The sequence below is a fragment of the Carettochelys insculpta genome, chromosome 6 (genome assembly GCF_033958435.1).
Source record: "Carettochelys insculpta isolate YL-2023 chromosome 6, ASM3395843v1, whole genome shotgun sequence".
Taxonomy (NCBI): Eukaryota; Metazoa; Chordata; order Testudines; family Carettochelyidae; genus Carettochelys; species Carettochelys insculpta.
Window position 1 is genome coordinate 126,980,946 of NC_134142.1, and position 21,463 is coordinate 127,002,408.

The 21,463-nt window shown below is 61.4% G+C and overlaps 1 protein-coding gene across 4 annotated transcripts in view; it reads right to left on the bottom strand.

Annotated features, from left to right (window-relative positions):
* Positions 1-18: 18 nt before the first annotated feature.
* Positions 19-21,463, bottom strand: part of SPNS1 (SPNS lysolipid transporter 1, lysophospholipid) — a 39,686-nt gene continuing 18,241 nt past the window's right edge. For 2 of the 4 annotated variants that reach the window (XM_074998475.1, XM_074998477.1), the window contains 7 exons: positions 9,019-9,161; positions 8,739-8,894; positions 6,934-7,132; positions 5,382-5,447; positions 2,632-2,730; positions 1,794-1,965; positions 19-1,159 (listed from right to left, as the gene is read on the bottom strand). In XM_074998475.1, coding sequence (XP_074854576.1) covers positions 1,065-1,159; positions 1,794-1,965; positions 2,632-2,730; positions 5,382-5,447; positions 6,934-7,132; positions 8,739-8,894; positions 9,019-9,161 — 930 coding nt within the window. In that variant the 3' untranslated portion in view covers positions 19-1,064. Of the gene's footprint in view, positions 1,160-1,793; positions 1,966-2,631; positions 2,801-5,381; positions 5,448-6,933; positions 7,133-8,738; positions 8,895-9,018; positions 9,162-21,463 lie in introns of those variants that run through there. The other 2 variants (XR_012646092.1, XR_012646093.1) reach the window with 2 other exon arrangements.

The window sequence follows — 21,463 nt, forward strand, 5'->3', positions numbered from 1 at the left end:
CAGACACCGACGGCAGGAGACGTAACAAGAGTTTAATGAGAGAACGGGGCAGCTGCACCCCCTGGGCACTGGAGGACCTGGGCCAGCAATCCAGGAGCCCCTCCTGGAGCCGGGCATCTCGGGGTCCCGTCCAAGGCCGCCCAGGGTGCCCAGCTGTCTGTCCCTGAGCTGGCCAGAGCCCAGAGGCTCTGCGACCATGTCAAACACCAGCCCCCAAACTGGTGGGGTTCCAGCCACTCCCCCAGCCTGCCTCGTGGGGCACCCAGAGGCCCTGTCTGCTGGGGCCTGAACTCAGTGCTAAGGGGACACCCAGAGCCTCTGCCCGCCGGGGCCTGAGCCCAGCACTACAGGGACACCCACAGTCTGTGCCCGCTGGCGCCTGTGGGGGCACCCAGAGCCTCTGCCCGCCGGGGCCTGAGCCCAGCACTACAGGGACACCCACAGTCTGTGCCCGCTGGCGCCTGTGGGGGCACCCAGAGCCTCTGCCCAGTGCTACGGGGACACCTGGAACCTCTGCCCGCCGGGGCCTGAGCCCAGCACTACAGGGACACCCACAGTCTGTGCCCGCTGGCGCCTGTGGGGGCACCTGGAGCCTCTGCCCGCCAGGGCCTGAGCCCAGTGCTAAGGGGCACCCGGAGCCTCTGCCCGCCGGGGCCTGAGTCCAGTGCTAAGGGGCACCCGGAGCCTCTGCCCGCCAGGGCCTGAGCCCAGTGCTAAGGGGCACCCGGAGCCTCTGCCCGCCGGGGCCTGAGCCCAGTGCTAAGGGGCACCCGGAGCCTCTGCCCGCCGGGGCCTGAGTCCAGTGCTAAGGGGCACCCGGAGCCTCTGCCCGCCGGGGCCTGAGCCCAGTGCTAAGGGTCATCCACAGTCTGTGCCCGCTGGTGCCTGCAGGGGCACCCGGAGCCTCTGCCTGCCGGGGCCTGAGCCCAGTGCTACGGGGACACCTGGAACCTCTGCCTGCCGGGGCCTGAGCCCAGCACTAAGGGACACCCACAGTCTGTGCCTGCTGGCGCCTGTGGGGGCACCCGGAGCCTCTGCCCACCGGCACTCGAGGGGCACCAATGTCAGATGAGGACGCTGGAGACGGGCACTTTGGTGGATCGCCCGCACTGTGGCACCACAATCCCATCCTCTGTCTCAGGCTCCTCCGGCAGCAGCCCTGGAGAAAGGGGAGAGAAGGGGGCTGGCACAGTGGGGCAGGTGCCACGGGGAGGGGCAGGTATTCATGGTGCCAAGGTTTGGGGCAGTACGCTCCCTGGCACACAGCTGGGAGGCAGCTGGATCCTGGGGAAGGTGACGATGGGGGCACTAGGGGGCTGTGGGGCACATACCCTGGGCACAGAGCTCGGTGCCTGCAATCAGCCAGGACGAAGGGCGTGGTGGTGGGATGGGGCTGTGGGGGGCGGTGGTGGGATGGGGCTGTGGGGCACATACCCTGGGCACAGAGCTCGGTGCCTGCGATCAGCCAGGACGAAGGGCGCGGTGGTGGGATGGGGCTGGGGGGCACATACCCTGGGCACAGAGCTCGGTGCCTGCAATCAGCCAGGACGAAGGGCGCGGTGGTGGGATGGGGCTGTGGGGGGCGGTGATGGGATGGGGCTGGGGGGCACATACCCTGGGCACAGAGCTCGGTGCCTGCAATCAGCCAGGACGAAGGGCGCGGTGGTGAGATGGGGCTGGGGGGCACATACCCTGGGCACAGAGCTCGGTGCCTGCAATCAGCCAGGACGAAGGGCGCGGTGGTGGGATGGGGCTGTGGGGGGATGGGGATGGGGGCACTGGGGGGCACATACCCTGGGCACAGAGCTCGGCACGCCTGCGATCCCCCTGGATGAAGAGTGCGGTGGCGAGGAAGAAGCCGCCTCCCAGCACCCCCGCGAAGGTGCTCAGCATGAGGGAGTACTCCAGGCTGTGGAACTCCAGGAGGTAGGACGGGGGTCGGCCCCGCCGGATCCTGTCGCTGATCTGGTGGGGGAAGAGGATGAGCCACACCATCCCACAACCCCCAGCACACACAACACACAGTGCCCCAGCAGGCCCTCCCTGTGCTGCGAGCTTCCCCCAGCAGTGCCCCTGCCAGGCCCTCCCTGTGCTGTGAGCTTCCCCCAGCGGTGCCCCCAGCAGGTGCTTCCCCCACATGCTGCGAGCTTCCCCCAGCGGTGCCCCCACCGGGTCCTGCCCCCATGTGCTGCTAGCTTCCCCCAGTGGTGCCCCCAGCGGGCGCTTCCCCCACGTGCTGCGAGCTTCCCCCAGCGCGAACTTCCCCCACGTGCTGCGAGCTTCCCCCAGCAGTGCCCCCAGTGCGAGCTGCCCCCAGCGGGTCCTTCCCCCACGTGCTGCGAGCTTCCCCCAGTGGTGCCCCCAGCGGGCGCTTCCCCCACGTGCTGCGAGCTTCCCCCAGCGGTGCCCCCAGTGCGAGCTGCCCCCAGCGGGTCCTTCCCCCACGTGCTGCGAGCTTCCCCCAGCGGTGCCCCCAGCAGGTGCTTCCCCCACATGCTGCGAGCTGCCCCCAGCGGTGCCCCCACCGGGTCCTGCCCCCATGTGCTGCGAGGTTCCCCCAGCGGTGCCCCCAGCGGGTGCTTCCCCCACATGCTGCGAGGTTCCCCCAGCGGTGCCCCGGTGGGCACTCACCACTCCAATGAGGTAGGGGCTGCCAGCGTCCCCCAGCAGGTGCGACAGGAGGATCTGGAAGGCCTCAGCCGTGGAGCGGCGCGTGGGGACCACAACATACTGCAGGAGAGAAGGACCAGGTCAGCACGAGGGGGAGGTACGAGCCTGCTGTGTGTCCGTCCATCTGTCCCTGCGGGGAAACGAGCCCTGCTATGTGTCCATCCATCTGTCCCCGTGGGGAAATGAGCCCTGCTGTGTGTCCCGCCATCCATCCCTGCAGGCAAACGAGTCCTGCTCTGAGTCCGTCCATCTGTCCCTGTGGGGAAATGAGCCCTGCTCTGTGTCCATCCCTGCTCGGAAACGTGCTATGAGACTCAGGCTGTCCGTCTGTCTGTCTCTCTGTGTGTGGGGGAGGGCGGGGGGGCAGAGCGGCTCCCAGCGACTAAGGATGACCCCTGGGCTGTACCCTAGGCTGGCAGGTAACACCTCAGCCCTGAGCACAGAGCAGGGAGGAGCCGAGCTGGGTTTGAATCGGAGGCGGCGGTTAGAGGCTCGGGGAGAGGGAGCTGGGAGGAGCCAGCCTGGCGAGGGGGGAGCTACACCCCAGAGGGGCACCCCTCGGGCTCCTCTCCCCAGGACGGGTTGGAAGGACTGTCTCTGCCGGCTGTACTGACACCTCTGTGCTGAGCTGGGCTCTGTTTCCTAATAAACTTCCTGTTCTACCTGCTGAGTGAGAGTCACTCCTGCCTGCGGACGGCATGCAGGGGATGGGGACCCCTGAACCCCATCACACTGGTGTCAGAAGTGGGATGCACTGCACCCACGGATGAGCTCCCAGCAGTGGCTGACTGAGCGCAGGAGAAGGAAGGAGCCTCACAAGAGCCAGAGGGGGAGCAGAGCCATTCCTGCAGCTGCTGCTGGTGAGTGGACACCCTGGGAGACAGCGGGGAGATGGATTATACCCGATTCCTGGAGGCAGAGTTAGTGGGGCTGTGCAGAGAGAGGGGCCTGACCGTGGGGAAGGCGACCAAGGCCCAGCTGATTGCACAGCTGGAAGAGAATGACCGATCCGGGGGGGCAGAGCCTGTCCTGGCAGGAAGTGGCCGGTCACCCTTGGGAAGCGTTTCGGATTCTCCGACAGGAGCAGGGGCTCGACGCCGTCAGACACACACGGTGCCCGCCAGGTCGTGCTCAGCTAGCGGTGGTCCATCGCGGGCAGAGTCCCCCGCCGCAGAGCTGCGATGGCTGGAGCTCAAGGTGAGATTAAAGGAACTGGAAGCCCAGGAACAGCAGAGGGAACATGAGCACCAGGAACGGGAAAGAGAGCGTGAGCACGAGCGCCAGCTACAAGAGAGACAGCGGGAGGAGAGAGTGTGATGGAGTGGGGGGTGCGTGTGACACTCAGGCTGGATGTGTAAGACAAGCAGAGCAGCTCCCAGCAGCTAAGGATGACCCTGGGGCTATAACCTAGGCTGGCAGGTAACACCTCAGCCCTGAGCACAGAGCAGGGAGGAGCCGAGCTGGGTTTGAATCGGAGGCGACGGTTAGAGGCTGGGGGAGAGGGAGCTGGAAGGAGCCAGCCTGGCGAGGGGGGAGCTACACCCCAGAGGGGCCCCCCCTCGGGCTCCTCTCCCCAGGACGGGTTGGAATGACTGTCTCTGCCGGCTGCACTGACACCTCTGTGCTGAGCTGGGCTCTGTCGCCTCATAAACCCCCTGTTCTACCTGGTGAGTGAGAGTCACTCCTGCCTGAGGACAGATGCGGACCTTGGGGACCCCTGAACCCCATCACACCTATGTGTCCGTCCGTCTGTCCCTGTGGGGAATCATGCCCTGCTGTGTGTCCGGCCCTCTGTCCCTGCAGGGAAATGAGCCCGGCTGTGTGTCCGTCCCTCTGTCCCTGCTGCCCCACGCCGGGGCAGGGAGCCTGCAGCGTGCATCCGTCTGTCCCTGCGGGGAAATGAGCCCGGCTCTGTGTCCATCCTTCTGTCCCTGCTGCCCCGTGCGGGGGCAAGGAGCCTGCGGTGCACATCCGTGCGTCCCAGCCGCGGCCAGCGCTCGGTTGTGACAGCGCAGCTCGCAGAGGCTGACAGGAGCAGCCTGGAGTGACCCAGGCCTGGCGGCTGGCAGAGCGCAGGACCGCGAGGAGAGAGGAAGGGGAGAAGCCCAGGAGAGGACGGCTCAGTGACCGTTACCCGGGGAGTCAGAGGCACGTAGGGGTGGGACGTCGCACACGGTGCCGGCCCCCAGGCCTGTACCGGAGCGGTCGCTGCTCGCTTTGTGCAGAATGCGGGGGGCCCCGTGACGAGCGCCTGGGCGCTGGACGCCCGGCACAGAGCTGGCTCCTGTCACGCTCTGAGCTCTCGCCCTTCCACCCTGCCCCGAGTGAGCCGCTGGGTGGGGCTCCAGGGGAGGGCCGCAGCCTGCTTCTGGGTGAGTGTGCGGCACACGAGCTGACCGGGCAGGTGGCTGCTCCCTGGGGACGGGCAGAGGGTGGCTGGGCGCAGGCAGGGCCCCAGCGCTGGCACAGGACAATGCAGTGAGCCACGGCATTCCTGGCTCAGCGCCTGCCTGGCCGGCCAGCCTGGGCAACTGGTCTGCAGCCAAGCCCCAGCTCCTGGCTCCAGAGCCCGTCTCTAAGCCCTCTGCCCGGACGTCCCCCATGGGGGCCGCTCCCCAGTGCTGGCTACAGGGCAAGGGGTGTTGTTCTGCAGGGCTGCCGAACGCCCAAAGCCGGCCCTGGGGCCCCACACCTGGGCCCAGGACACTCACCAGCAGCATGTCCGCCACGATGGCCCAGTTCAGAGACAGCAGCAGCTCCCCAGCAAAGATGAACCCCTGCGACGACAGGGAGCCAGTTACTGAGGTACAGCCCCCGCCACCGGGCCCCAGACCAGACTGTGGGCCGCTCACCGAGGTCACAGCCCCCCCCACCGGGCCCCAGACCAGACCGTGGGCCGGTCACTGAGGTCACGGCCCCCCCCCAGGGCCCCAGACCAGACCGTGGGCCAGTCACCAAGGTCACGGCCCCCCCGCCCACACCAGGCCCCAGACCAGACCGTGGGCCGGTCACCGAGGTCACGGCCCCCCCCACCGGGCCCCAGACCAGACCGTGGGCCGCTCACCGAGGTCACGGCCCCCCCCCAGTGCCCCAGACCAGACCGTGGGCCGCTCACCGAGGTAACGGCCCCCCAGACCAGACCGTGGGCCGGTCACTGAGGTCACAGCCCCCCCCACAGGGCCCCAGACCAGACCGTGGGCCAGTCACCGAGGTCACAGCCCCCCCAACCGGGCCCCAGACCAGACCGTGGGCCGCTCACCGAGGTCACGGCCCCCCCCGCCCACACCAGGCCCCAGACCAGACCGTGGGCCGGTCACTGAGGTCACAGCCCCCCCGACAGGGCCCCAGACCAGACCGTGGGCCAGTCACCAAGGTCACAGCCCCCCCCACAGGGCCCCAGACCAGACCGTGGGCCGCTCACCGAGGTCACGGCCCCCCACACAGGGCCCCAGACCAGACCGTGGGCCGCTCACCGAGGTCACGGCCCCCCCCCCCGAGCCCCAGACCAGACCGTGGGCCAGTCACCGAGGTCACAGCCCCCCCCCCCCCCAGCGCCCCAGACCAGACCGTGGGCCACTCACCGAGGTAACGGCCCCCCCGCCCACACCAGGCCCCAGACCAGACCGTGGGCCGCTCACCGAGGTCACGGCCCCCCCCCCAGGGCCCCAGACCAGACCGTGGGCCGCTCACCGAGGTCACAGCCCCCCCCAGCGCCCCAGACCAGACCATGGGCCAGTCACCAAGGTCACGGCCCTCCCACAGTCCCCCAGACCAGACCATGGGCCAGTCACCGAGGTCACGGCCCCCCCCGCCCAGACTGTGGGCCGGTCACCAAGGTCACGGCCCCCCCACAGGGCCCCAGACTAGACCATGGGCCGGTCACCGAGGTCACAGCCCCCCCGCCCACACCAGGCCCCAGACCAGACCGTGGGCCGGTCACCAAGGTCACGGCCCCCCCACAAGGCCCCAGACCAGACCGTGGGCTGGTCACCGAGGTCACAGCCCCCCCCACAGGGCCCCAGACCAGACCGTGGGCCGGTCACCGAGGTCACAGCCCCCCCCAGCGCCCGAGACCAGACCGTGGGCCGGTCACCAAGGTCACGGCCCCCCCCCCCAGAGCCCCAGACCAGACTGTGGGCCGGTCACAGAGGTCACGGCCCCCCCGCCCACACCAGGCCCCATACCAGACCGTGGGCCGCTCACCGAGGTCACGGCCCCCCCCCGCCCAGACCCCCCCTGGCAGCCCTGGGCCATGGCACTCACGTAGGTGGCGGCGCTGCTGGCCCGGGCGCACACCAGGGCGAGGAAGAGGAAGGGCGCAGAGCCCAGCAGGCTGGCGGCACACACCAGAGGGTCAGCCCGGGGGTTGGTTCTGCGCAGGCGCTGGGAGATCTCCACGCCCGCCCCCACGCCCAGGAAGCCCGTCACACAGGTGATGAGGCCGAAGATCAGGCTGTGAAGACTGAGGGTTGCAGGAGGCAGAGGTCACCAGGAAGAGAACAACCCAACAGCCGGGGGCAGAGCTCGGGGGTCACCGGAGAGAGAACAACCCAACAGCCGGGGGCAGAGCTCGGGGGTCACCGGAGAGAGAACAACCCAACAGCCGGGGGCAGAGCTCGGGGGTCACCGGAGAGAGAACAACCCAACAGCCGGGGGCAGAGCTCGGGGGTCACCAGGAAAAGAACAACCCAACAGCCGGGGGCAGAGCTCGGGGATCACCAGGAAAAGAACCACCCAACAGCCGGGGGGGCAGAGCTCGGGGGTCACCGGAGAGAGAACAACCCAACAGCCGGGGGGGCAGAGCTCGGGGGTCACCGGAGAGAGAACAACCCAACAGCCGGGGGGGCAGAGCTCGGGGGTCACCGGAGAGAGAACAACCCAACAGCCGGGGGGGCAGAGCTCGGGGGTCGCCAGGGAGAGAACAACCCAACAGCCGGGGGGGCAGAGCTCGGGGGTCGCCAGGGAGAGAACAACCCAACAGCCGGGGGGCAGAGCTCGGGGGTCACCAGGAAAAGAACAACCCAACAGCCGGGGGGCAGAGCTCGGGGGTCACCGGAGAGAGAACAACCCAACAGCCGGGGGCAGAGCTCGGGGGTCACCAGGAAAAGAACAACCCAACAGCCGGGGGGCAGAGCTCGGGGGTCACCGGGAAAAGAACAACCCAACAGCCGGGGGGCAGAGCTCGGGGGTCACCGGAGAGAGAAAAACCCAACAGCCGGGGGCAGAGCTCGGGGGTCACCAGGAAAAGAACAACCCAACAGCCGGGGGGCAGAGCTCGGGGGTCGCCGGGAAAAGAACAACCCAACAGCCGGGGGGCAGAGCTCGGGGGTCGCCGGGGAGAGAACAACCCAACAGCCGGGGGGCAGAGCTCGGGGGTCGCCGGGGAGACAACAATCCAACAGCCGGGGGGCAGAGCTCGGGGGTAACCAGGAAAAGAACAACCCGACAGCAGGGGGCAGAGCTCGGGGGTAACCAGGAAGAGAACAACCCAACAGCCGGGGGGCAGAGCTCGGGGGTCACCGGGAAGAGAACAACCCAACAGCCAGGGAGCAGAGCTCAGGGGTCGCGGGGAAGAGAACAACCCAACAGCCGGGGGGCAGACCTCGGGGGTCACTGGGCAGAGAACAACCCAACAGCCGGGGGGCAGAGCTCGGGGGTCACTGGGCAGAGAACAACCCAACAGCCAGGGGCAGAGCTCGCGGGTCACTGGGCAGAGAACAACCCAACAGCCAGGGGCAGAGTTCGGGGGTCACTGGAGAGAGAACAACCCAACAGCCAGGGGGAGAGTTCGGGGTCACTGGAGAGAGAACAACCCAACAGCCAGGGGCAGAGCTCGGGGGTCACTGGAGAGAGAACAACCCAACAGCCGGGGGGCAGAGTTCGGGGTCACTGGAGAGAGAACAACCCAACAGCCAGGGGCAGAGCTCGGGGGTCACTGGAGAGAGAACAACCCAACAGCCGGGGGGCAGAGTTCGGGGTCACTGGAGAGAGAACAACCCAACAGCCAGGGGCAGAGCTCGGGGGTCGCCGGGGGGGGGCAGGGCCAGGCCGAGCCCCACAGTGCTCACCTCTCCTGGGAGCTGCAGGGGTCCCCATCAGGACAGGGCTGGCAGCGCCCGGTGGCCAGGCAGGAGCGGTAGAGGAAGGCCGGGGCCCACAGCGCCAGTGAGCCCGTCACAAACGCTACCGCCGTGAAGCCCAGCGATGACAGCACGAAGCTGCGGCTGACAGGGGAAGTGGGGGAGGTGAGGGCCGTCCCCTTGAGCCTGGTCCCAGCCCCGGCCCCGGCCCCAGCCCCAGCCCCAGCCCCAGCCCCGTCCCAGCCCCGCTCCTCCCGGCTCCTCTCACTTGCGGCTCAGCGCCCTGATGTCGGCGGCCCAGGATGTGTAGCGCAGGGGGGAGTCACAGCGACGCTCCACAGCCCCACGGGGCGGCTCGCGCAGCACCGTCACCAGCAGCACCACGGCCAGCACGCCCAGTGCCGGGGTCACCTGGGGGCAGGAAGCGAGACCATATGGCTGAGTGGGATTTTTGTAGTGCCCCGGCCTCCTCTGTGCTCCTCCATCAGCCAGCGCGGCAGAGGGGCCTGTGGAGGGCACGGCTGGGGAGCCCCTGAGAGGAGCTCAAGAAAAGTCTGTGCGGAGCCTGCGGGAGAGGGGCCCTGGGATGGTGCTGGAGGGTTTTCCTGGACCGGCCCGGCTGGGCAGACGCAGATCCTGACAGTTGCATACACGGACGCACCCCAGGCTCTGCCCTGGACACAGGCTAGGTGGCAGGGCAGGGCAGGGCCCTGGCTATGGGGAGGGGACGGTTTCTCACAAGAGACAGCCCAGCTTGCTTCTAGGAAAGCTCGCGCAGCAAACCGGCCTGTGTGCCAGGCAGAGGGCAGAGAATGGGGTCGGCCAGGGACAGCCCAGAAGGCGGAGGGCAGACACTGGGGCCACCCACAAGTCAGGACACTCTGCTTCTCCCTGCGTCCCCCCGTGTGATGGGGTTCGGGGTCCCCCCAGCTCCGCCCCCGTCCGCAGGCAGGCGCGTGATGGGGCTCGGGGTCCCCAGGCTCTGCCCCCGTCCGCAGGCAGGCGCGTGATGGGGCTCGGGGTCCCCAGGCTCTGCCCCCGTCCGCAGGCAGGAGTGACACTCACTCAGCAGGAGAACAGCAGGTTTAGTAGCCGACATGACACAGCGTTGTACAGAGGGGTCAGTGCAGCCAGCAGAGACAGCCAGTCCCATCCATGCTGGGGAGAGGGGGCCCCCAGAGCTGGGGCCTGGCCCCCTCCTTTGTCTCTCTCTCTCCCAGCCCAGACTAACTGCTTCCAACTCCCAGTTCCAATTCAAACCCCTCAGGCTCCACCTCCCCCTTTGTCTGCAGCTCAGAGGCGTCACCTGGTTGTCAAGGTCACCCTCAGCAGGAGCCCCTGTGATGGGGTTCAGGGGTCCCCCTGCACTGCACCCTGTCCGCTGGCAGGAGTGACTCTCACTCAGCAGGTACAACAGGAGGTTTATTAGGCAACAGATGCCCAGTTTCTCACAGAAGCGTCAGTGCAGCAGCCAGAGACAGTCCTTCCAACACGTCCTGGGGAGAAGACCCCAAGGGGTGCCCCTCTGGGGTGCAGCTTTCCCCCTCCTCAGGCTGGCTGCCTTCCAGCTCCCTCTCCCCCTAGCCTCTAACTGCCACCGCGCCCCCCACCCCATTCAAACCCAGCTCGGTTCCTCCCTTCTCTTTGTTCAGGGCAGAGGTGTTACCTGCCAGTTATAGCCCCAGGGTCATCCTTAGCCACTGGGAGCTGCTCTACTTGCCTCTCACATCCAGCCTGACTCACACATGCACCCCCCGCACTCCAACACAAGGTGACAGAGCCCAGCTCAGCACAGAGGTGTCAGTGCAGCCGGCAGAAACAGTCCTTCCAACCCGTCCTGCGGAGAAGACCCCGAGGGGTGCCCCTCTGGGGTGTAGCTTTCCCCCTCCTCAGGCTGGCTGCCTTCCAGCTCCCTCTCCCCCTCGCCTCTAACTGCCACCCCCGATTCAAAAACCAGCTCAGCTCCACCCTCCTCTTTGTTCAGGGCTGAGGTGTTACCTGCCAGCCTAGGTTATAGCCCCAGGGTCATCCTTAGCCACTGGGAGCTGCTCTGCTTGTCTCTCACATCCAGCCTGAGCCTCACACATGCACCCCCCCACTCCATCACCTGCACTCCAGGACAACCCTGCCTGCGCCCCGCCCCCGTGCTCCAGGACGCCCCATCCCCATCCCTGCCTGCGCTCCGCCCCCGCGCTGCAGGACGCCCCGGCCCCACCTGCGCCCCACCCACACCTGCACCCCACCCCTGCGCTCCAGGGCACCCTGCCCCCGCCTGCGCCCCACCTGCACCCCGCCCCCGCGCTTCAGGGCACACCAGCCCTGCCTACACCCTGCCCCCACACTCCAGGACGCCCCTGCTGCCACCCGGAAACTCCGCTCTGGATGTTCACCCCTCCACATTAGCGACTGACAAGGGGCCACGTCCCTCTGAGTGAACCGACTTGATTTCTCCTCTTTTGCTGTTCATAACTCCAGATCACCAGCCCATAATAGGCCACATCCCCCCCAGCTGAACAGCTCTCATCAGCTCCGGCCCTCCCCTTTACTGAGACCCCTCCTTAAATCCTGCTCTGAACCCGCCCCCACTCATGCACCTGACGCAGCGGGTCTCTGCTCACGAAAGCTGATGCTCCAAAACATGTTAGTCTATAAGGTGCCATGGGACTTCTTGCTGTTTTTCAACACACCGACTAACTCGGCTCCCTCTCTCATACTCTCAGTGCAAATAGTAACAGAGAGGAAGCCGTGCTAGTCTATACACTATCAAAACAAAAAGCAGTCAAGTAGCACTTTAAAGTGCTACTTGACTTTCTCAGTGCAAAGATTCACAATGGGAGGTGGCTCCACCCCAGCCAGGACAATGGCCTAAGCAAAGGCCCAGACAGCCAAGACCTAGATGGGAATGTGGCTCTCCTCCTGAGCTGCAACGAATGGCAACACAGCACCCACGCAAGACCCCACAGTACGAGGCTTTACCAGTGCCAGACAAGATATTTATAAAACACACTTCCTCTTTCTACAAAAAAGAAGAGAGAATAAATTTTCTTCATTACTTCATTCCCCAGGATATTTCAACCACAATAACAGTAGCTCGACCAACAACATTGTTAACCTTTCAAACTACCAACTCAGCCCAGCAGAGGAGTCTCTCTTATCTTGGGGTCTTTCCTTCTGCCCTACCTCCTCCACGAACTTAATACAATTCTGTGGTGACCTTGAAGCCTTCTTTCGCCGCCTCCGTCTAAAGGAATTTTTCCAGCACACCTATGAACAACAGTCTGACTCTCTCGACCCCCCCTACCAACAACAAAAGAAGAAGAACTCTACGTGGACTCCCCCTGAGGGTTGTAGTGAAAGTCCGGATTTCTACGTACAGTGCTTCCGCAACCGTGCTCAGTCTGACATTATACACAAACAATGCCAAATGAGACACAATCTGAACTATGCTGAACGCCATGCTGTCCAGAGTCTCAAAAATAACCCAGACATCATAATCAAACCAGCTGACAAAGGGGGTGCTGTTGTCATCATGAATAAGTCAGACTATGAACAGGAGGCAGCCAGACAACTCTCCAACACCACGTTTTACAGACCTCTCTCCGCTGATCCCACTTTGGAATTCCAAAGGAAATTACAACAACTACTGAAGGAACTCCCTGCTGCTACTCGGGACCTCATTCACTCAGACACACCATCTGAGCCGCAGCCTGGATTATTCTATTTACTTGCCAAAATCCACAGACCTGGAAACCCTGGACACCCTGTCATTTTGAGTATTGGCACCCTTACCACCGGACTACCCAGTTACGTGGACTCCCTCCTCAAATCCTATGCCACCAACACCCCCAGCTATATCCGAGATACCACCGACTTCCTGAAGAAATTACAAAATGTCGGAAAAGTTCCTGATAACGCCATCCTTGCCACAATGGATGTAGAGGCTCTGTACACTAATATTCCACACAGAGACGGATTACAAGCAATCAGGAACACCATCCCTGATGCCACCACAGCCAATCTGGTGTCTGACCTCTGTAACTTTGTTCTCACACACAATTGTTTCCATTTTGGGGACAATTTATACCTCCAGAGTAGTGGAACTGCTATGGGCACCCGCATGGCCCCACAATATGCTAATATATTTATGGCTGACCTGGAACAACGATTCCTCAGCTCTCGTCCCCTATTACCACTCCTCTACTGAAGATACATTGATGACATCTTTACGATTTGGACCCATGGTACAGAGGCTCTAGAGGAATTCCACAGAGACTTTAACAACCTGCCACCCCACCATCAACTTATGCCTCGATTACAACATGCAAGAGATACATTCCCTGGACACTACACTACTAATCAAGGATGGCCTGATCAGTACCACACTGTACCGAAAACCCACTGATCGCTGTACTTATCTACACCCTTCTAGTTTCCATCCTGCACATGTGACTAGATCCATTGTTTACAGTCAAGCTCTTAGATACAATCGCATTTGCTCTGATCCAACTGACAGAGACCAAAAACTACAAGAACTTTACCAAATATTCATAAACCTGAATTACCCACCAGGAGAAGTAAAAAAACAAATCGACAGGGCCAGACGAATACCCAGAGACCAGCTACTCCAAGATCGGCCCAAAAAAGCTAAGAACAGAACACCACTGGTCATCACCTACAGCCCCCAACTCAGACCACTGCAACGAATTATTAAAGACCTACAACCTATTCTTAATCAGGATGCTACACTCCAGAAGGCCCTGGGTGACAGGCCTGTTCTCTCCTACAGACACCTCCCAACCTTATGAGGATCCTCACCAACAGCCACAGTCTATACCGCAGGAACACCAGTCCTGGAACCTTTCCCTGCAACAAAGCCCTCTGCCAGCTTTGTCCACATGTCTTCTCTGGAAATACCATCACTGGACCTAACCAGGTTACTCACAGAATCACGGGCACTTTCTCATGCTCCTCTACTACCATCATATATGCCATCATGTGCCAACAATGCCCAGATGCTTTGTATATTGGACAGACGTCTAACTCCCTTAGACAAAGAGTCAACGGGCACAAAACAGACATCAAAACACTCCAGATCCACAGACCAGTTAGTCAACATTTTAATGGAATGGGGCATTCTGTCAATGACCTAAAGGTATGTGTGTTACTGAAAAGGAATTATCACACCATTTTGGAAAGAGAAGCAGCCTAGCTGGCTTTTATATTCAAATTTGGCACATTAACACATGGTTTAAATCGTGATGGGAACTTTCTGAGTCACTGTAGGGGCTTGTCTGCGTACTTGGCTCAGTCTAATTCTTGACCTTCCCCCCCAACCCTCCACTCTCTGATTTGCTCACCTTGATTATCTTTTTCTGATTTGTCCTCCTTGCTCACTGTTTTTGGTTCTCTGTGCCTTAAATATTGAATCTGTTCTGATCTGGCTACAGTCTGAAGAAGTGGGTCTGTCCCACAAAAGCTCACCTAATAAACTATTTTGCTAGTCTTTAAAGTGCTACTTCACTGCTTTTTGTTCTGGTCAGGTGGTGAGCCCAAACCTACAGCAGAAGACATTTTCCCTCCACATAGAAACAATTGTAAGATGGTGTGATGGAGTGGGGTATACCTCTGTGTGTGTGTGTGTGTGGCTCACAGAGCATGTGTGTCTTCTGCTGAGGGTAACCTTGATGACCAGGTAACACCTTTCTACTGCAGACAAAGGAGGAGGTGAAGCCTGAGGGGTTTGAATTGGAACTGGGAGTTGGAAGCAGTGAGTCTGGGCTGGGGGAGAGAGAGACAAAGGGGGGGGCAAGGCCCCGGCTCTGGGGGCCCCTTGGGGCCTCATCTCCCCAACACGGATTGGACTGGCTGTCTCTGCCGGCTGCATTGACTCCTCCATACGACGCTGTGTCCTGTAAGCTACTAAACCTGCTGTTCTCCTGCTGAGTGAGAGTCACTCCTGCCTACGGATGGGGGCAGAGCTTGGGGACCCCGAACCCCGTCACACTGGTGTTAGGAGTGGGATGTACTGCACCCCGAGGATGGAGCATCCAGTAGTAAGTGACGGGGGCCCAGAAATCAGAAGGGGGGACCAAGAGACCCAGGTGTGCTGATGGGCAGTGAGGTGCAGGTCCCCAAGGCGGAGGGGCCTGCGGTCAAACCTGAGCAACTGCGGTCGTGGCCCTCGAGAGGGGGTGTCACACCCGAGCAGGGGTTACTCCTGGGAGTCAGTTGGAGTGGGTCGAAGGAGGCAGAGGGGCCGAGGGCCCAACCCCCAGGAACAAGAGACCTACGTGTGCACATGGCCCTTGAGAGCGGGTGTCACACTGAAGAAGGGGTTCCTCTGGGAGTCTGATGGAGTCAATCCCAGAGGGCAGAGGGGCCTACAGCCTAACCCCGGGGAGCTTGTGACCTGCAAGGAGTCTGGCACACTGAAGGGATTCTTCCAGGGATTGTGGGGTGCAGAGGGCATCGGCCTGTGAGCCTGCAAACACGCTCAGCAATTCCGCTGTGAAGCGGCAGCTCCTGGAAACTGAATTGAGATTAAAGGAGCTGGACAAGGCAGCGTGGATGTGCAGTGGCAGAGCTGAGGGTTAAGGAGAATCCTGCAGAGGTGAGCCCAGATCGGGGCAGGAAACCCTGGACTGCCTGGAGTTCTGAACCGAGTGGCCTGCCGCAGCTCAAGGAGGGAAGGGGCGATTCCAACCCATCATCTACCAGTGGCCAAGACAGACCTGCGAAGTTTTCCAGGCCTGGGCTGAGGAAGGTGCCTGTGTGTCTGTGCAGGAAAGCAGCTTGTCCACTGGGAATGGCAAGTTGTCTGTGAGAGAAGCTGCCTCACCTTCTGGGTGTGTGTGGAGACCAGCCAGGGGGCTGGGACAAAGGAGAGAGTGTCTCCCATTGTCTGTCTGTGTTGAAGAGCAGCAGCCTGGGGAGAGAGCAGAGCCTGCATTTGGAAAAGGTGCCACCAAGGAAACTAGTCCATTGTCTGAGGAAAATTCCCCAGCCTGGGTTGGCTGGAGAGGGAACCACCAGGAAAGAGCATTCCAGGTGTGACTCTGAATCCAGCCATGGGGGCTGGAACAGAGGGAATGGCTCTGGGATGGGCAGTGGTGTCCCTGCTAAGGACACTGGTCCTTGGTGCAAGAAAGGAGCTTCTGCTTCCGGCGAAGTGACTCCTTTGTCTGAGCCTGTGGGGGCTCGAGATGGGGCCAAGATCCCAGAGCTGGATCTGAGGGCAGCTGAAGCCCAGATGGGAAGTGGGCCTCCTCTGCGTCTCTCAGGGAGGATGGTGCTTTAACTCAGTCTGATCCAGTTAGTATCATCAGGGAATCCCAGAGACCAGGCGATTCTGGCACTTGTTCTTTGTCTGGTGTTGAGGTGTTACTGGAAGGGGTGAGAGACTCTGTCCTACCAGAGTCATCCTCTAGCCAGGACACAGGAAGAGCAGACTGGCAATGGAGTTACGCTGCCTGATGAAGATAAAGAAGCTGGTAGCAGAAGGGAGGAAAGGGATCCTAACCTTCTGTCGAGTGGTACTAGCTGTCTGCCTGGAAGGGGGTTATGTGGGAATCGGCCTGATGGGCCAGAAACGATCCTGGGTGTAGGTGAACTCCAGGAGCTGGTTGTGGCTCAAGGGAGCAGTGCCCCTGGGGAGGCAGACAGGGGTGAGTAGTTGTTCGGGGGAGCTCTTGAGGAAGAGAATTTCCCTGAAACTTTTCCTGACCCGGCTGTGGGGACTGCAGAAAATGGGAGTCAGGTGAAGGAAAGCAAACAGGAAAGGTGCACGTCTGTGAGAGCCTGAGCAGCCCTTTGCCTGGGGAGACGTTTGTTTCAGCCCGATGGCCAGAACCTGCCTGAGTGTGAAGCCACTCGCTGGGCTCTGGAAGGCTCCAGAGCAGGCAGGACAAAGGTTTCTCAGGAACTGGAAGTTGGTCCAAGTAATGTGAAAACTATCAGGGAGGCGAGCAGCCCTGTGAAAACCAAGTAAAACAGCTGCACAGTCAGTCTCTGTAGGATGCAGGAGAGCACCAGCAACTCCCCATCTCCAGATGGTGGAAACACTTATATTCTCATACTGGACTCCACTTCTGATTCCATGGGGGAGGCAGAAGTTGGAGGTGGAAGGACAAAGGAGCTGTGGGCCTGGTGGGCCAGTAAGGGATAAACAGTAATTCCTTCATGTGGATTCTGAGTCTGGGACTCACAAAACAACTCTCAGAAAGCAGTTTGGTTTGCAAATTTCCAGACTGGCTGGGAGGGGGCCGTCTCCCTGAGATCATCAATGGCCCAGCTCTTGTTAGAAGGGAGGGCACACCCAGAGAGATCAGATTTCCACCCCAGGGGGCAAGACGGGAGATTAGAACTTGATGGTGCTAAGAAAGGCCTCAGCCATTTAGCCCCAAAATACCGGATTCTCAAGGAGGTTACACAAAGGTTGTGGTCTACCAAAGAGCAATGTGAATGTACAATTGCAATGGGTTCGTTCTGTTGCTCACGCTGACTGCTGTAACCAAGGGGTGCTGCTACCAAACGCTGTAGGAGTGTACCATGTCCTGAAGGGTTGGAAAGAGCCATGTAACGTGATGACATGGATGTAGAAGCATGAATTGTACGTTGAAGGAGTTTGTAATTCTGAAATGTCACCGTTGTTCCCTGTAACTAGTCCGGCAACCTCTCACATGAGGAGGAACATTCCAAACCTATTGTGTGGCGTGGAAGGGGAAACTGAGGCACACAGCCATTTTGGTGGTCTGGCTAAATGCCGAGGGTGGAAAGCATTTGTACCTTCCTTTACTGGACTGTAACTGAATTCCCAACATTGGCTGGAGCAGCTGTATGGGCTGGTGGGCAGATGGGGCAGGCCCCAGACCAGAGAAGAACTGTTTGATCTGCTGGTGCTGCAGCAGCTGTATGGGCTCTGCCTGCTCGACTTGAGAACGTGGCTGATGGACCGGAGACAGAAGCAGGGAGACCAACCAACCCGAGGGAACCAATGGGACTTGCCCGGCTGCCTCACATGAAAAGGGCCAAGACCAAGCTCCTGAATTGGAGCCTCCCCCAGCAGGATTATGACATGGAGGTGGTGCACATTGAGGGGAGCACCGAGGGTACAGCCGATGCCCAATCACGCGGGAAGGGCCCCGAACTTCCCCAGGTCACCAGCTGAGTGACCCCGCTCAGTTCAGTCTGGAAGGCGGGAGAGATGTGATGGAGTGGGGCATACACGTGTGTGTGTGTGTGTGTGTGTGTGTGTGTGTGTGTGTGTGTGTGTGTGTGTGTGTGTGTGTGTGTGTGTGTGTGTGTGTGTGTGTGTGTGTGTGTGTGTGTGTGTGTGAGAGAGAGAGAGAGAGAGAGAGAGAGAGAGAGAGAGAGAGAGAGAGAGAGAGAGGTTCACAGGAGGTGGGGGGCTCCTGCTGAGGGTAACCTGGCGCCCAGGTGACACCTCTGGGCTGCAGACAAAGGAGGAGGTGGAGCCTGAGGGGTTTGAATTGGAACTGGGAGTTGGAAGCAGTGAGTCTGGGCTGGGAGAGAGAGAGAGAGACAAAGGAGGGGGCCAGGCCCTGGCTCTGGGGGCCCCTCGGGGCCTCCTCTCCCCACATGGATGGGACTGGCTGTCTCTGCCGGCTGCACTGACTCCTCTGTACAACGCTGTGTCCTGTCGGCTAATAAACCCGCTGTTCTCCTGCCAGTGAGAGTCACTCCTGCCTGCGGACAGGGTGCAGAGCCTAGGGGAGCCCCAAGCCCCATCACAGATGGGCCCTGGCAAGGACATTCTTGGCTCTTCTGTGCTCATGACTGAAGCCTGTCCGGACTGGGGGCCCGTCCCTCACTCAGACACTTGCAAAGACTTTCACAAACCAGCACAGAACATCACTGGCTGCAGCAGTAGCTGTAACTGATGTATGTAAAGCAGTGCTTTAACCATTCCTCTCTCGAACCCTCTTCTTTCTTTCTTTGTTAATAAACTTTTAGTTTTTAGATCTAAAGAATTTGGGGCAAGCGTGGCAATTTGAGTAAGATCCCAGTATACATTGACTGGGGACTGTGGCTGGACCCTCTGGGGCCCAGAAAAATGTGAGCAGAGTTGGTGAAATAGGCATTAGGAACCTCGCACCTGAGTTGGGGTTGTTGGTCTGGGCTGGTGCAGCAGCTGGGCAGTCTGTGGGTTTGCTTGTGTGGCTTCTGGCTGGCCAGTGGGGCTGGCAGAGGTGCTGTGGTGGCTGGTTGGATATGCCATAGTCAGAAGGAAATCCCAGCCTGGGGCTGTAAGTGGCCCTGTTTTAGGCAAAGATACCCGGGTTTGATTTCCTTAGCTATGCCCAGAAGCCCCGTCATACAACAGGTGTCTATTGAAAGCACTGGAGTCACTGAATCTACTTATACTGTTCATATTGATATGTGGCGTTTGTAAGTATTGGCTCTGGGCTTGCACTAGTGATTGTGGTTTCTCGAGACCACGATAGGAGGCACGACATGCTACTGTGACAGGGTCCCTAGTCAGTTGAGACCGTACTTGACAAAGGGCCTGATCAGCCTCCCATTGACCTCTGAGGAATCTGGCTGAAAGGTGTAACTCAGCAGAGAGGTAATGGCAGATTGCCTAAAAAGGACTTGGAGAGGTGGCCTGCCCCTGTGACAGGCTCCAGCTGGGAGGTCTTCTGCAGAGGGAGGACAACAGAGTACCCTCCATGTGGCCAAGGGCATAAAGGGGGCCCTGAGAGCTCCTCCATTTGCGTTCATGGCAGCGCATCACTTCAGAAGCTATGAGCTGGGCCCGGGAGGGTCGCTGACCCGTCCCAGCAGAGGACGTACTCCAGAGACGGGTCAGAGAGCGGCCGTTCCACCTGCTGCAGCCTGCACCCAGACCTGTGTGACTGGCGTAAGGGACTTGATCGCTTTAACAATTTTACTTGCACTCTATCTTTTCTCTCTTTTTATTAATAAGCCTTTAGATTCTAAAGGACTGACCCCGGTGCTCCTTTGGGTAAGACTGGAGGTGCACACTGACCTGGGGGTGGGGCAACCTTACCCTGGGGATGGGGCAACTTGACCTGGGGATGGGGCAACTTGACCTGGGGATGGGGCAACCTAATGCGGGGCAACCTTACCCTGCATTCTCTGGTCCAGCAACGTCCATGGTCCAGCAGGACCACAGGTCACTGAACTAGGAAGCCCCAGCAACAGAGGTTACCTGGAGAGAGCCATCATTTGCCGCTCTGACTGCCTGGAACTCCTGCCAATCAGAGCAGTGGGGATGGACAGGGGATGGGACCGGGTCTCCAAAAAGTCTCTCCAAGGCACTTCTCCCCACTGAGGTTCCCTGTGGGGGCGGGGACAGTGCTGCAGGGAGAGAAGCATCCCCCACTTCACCCACCCTGCTCCTGCCCAGACCCCCACCCTCAGCCTGTTCCTGCACCCTTGCTCCCACCCAGACTCCTCACCTCCAACCCGCTCCTGAACCGTCCCCCACACTTCAGCCTGCTCCTGCTCCCTCCTTCCCATCGGCACCCCAAACATCCACCCCAGCCCGCTCCTGCTCCCTCCTTCCCACCCGCACCCCAAACATCCACCCCAGCCCGCTCCTGCTCCCTCCTTCCCACCCGCACCCCAAACATCCACCCCAGCCCGCTCCTGCTCCCTCCTTCCCACCCGCACCCCAAACATCCACCCCAGCCCGCTCCTGCTCCCTCCTTCCCACCCGCACCCCAAACATCCACCCCAGCCCGCTCCTGCACCCTCCTTCCCACCCGCACCCCAAACATCCACCCCAGCCCGCTCCTGCACCCTCCTTCCCACCCGCACCCCAAACATCCACCCCAGCCCGCTCCTGCTCCCTCCTTCCCATCGGCACCCCAAACATCCACCCCAGCCTGCTCCTGCTCCCTCCTTCCCATCGGCACCCCAAACATCCACCCCAGCCCGCTCCTGCTCCCTCCTTCCCACCCGCACCCCAAACATCCACCCCAGCCCGCTCCTGCTCCCTCCTTCCCACCCGCACCCCAAACATCCACCCCAGCCCGCTCCTGCTCCCTCCTTCCCACCCGCACCCCAAACATCCACCCCAGCCCGCTCCTGCACCCTCCTTCCCACCCGCACCCCAAACATCCACCCCAGCCCGCTCCTGCACCCTCCTTCCCACCCGCACCCCAAACATCCACCCCAGCCTGCTCCTGCTCCCTCCTTCCCATCGGCACCCCAAACATCCACCCCAGCCTGCTCCTGCTCCCTCCTTCCCACCCGCACCCCAAACATCCACCCCAGCCCGCTCCTGCACCCTCCTTCCCACCCGCACCCCAAACATCCACCCCAGCCTGCTCCTGCTCCCTCCTTCCCACCCGCACCCCAAACATCCACCCCAGCCTGCTCCTGCTCCCTCCTTCCCATCGGCACCCCAAACATCCACCCCAGCCTGCTCCTGCACCCTCCTTCCCATCGGCACCCCAAACATCCACCCCAGGCTGCTCCTGCTCCCTCCTTCCCACCTGCACCCCAAACATCCACCCCAGCCTGCTCCTGCACCCTCCTTCCCACCCGCACCCCAAACATCCACCCCAGCCCGCTCCTGCACCCTCCTTCCCACCCAGACCCCAAACATCCACCCCAGCCTGCTCCTGCTCCCTCCTTCCCACCCGCACCCCAAACATCCACCCCAGCCCGCTCCTGCTCCCTCCTTCCCACCCGCACCCCAAACATCCACCCCAGCCTGCTCCTGC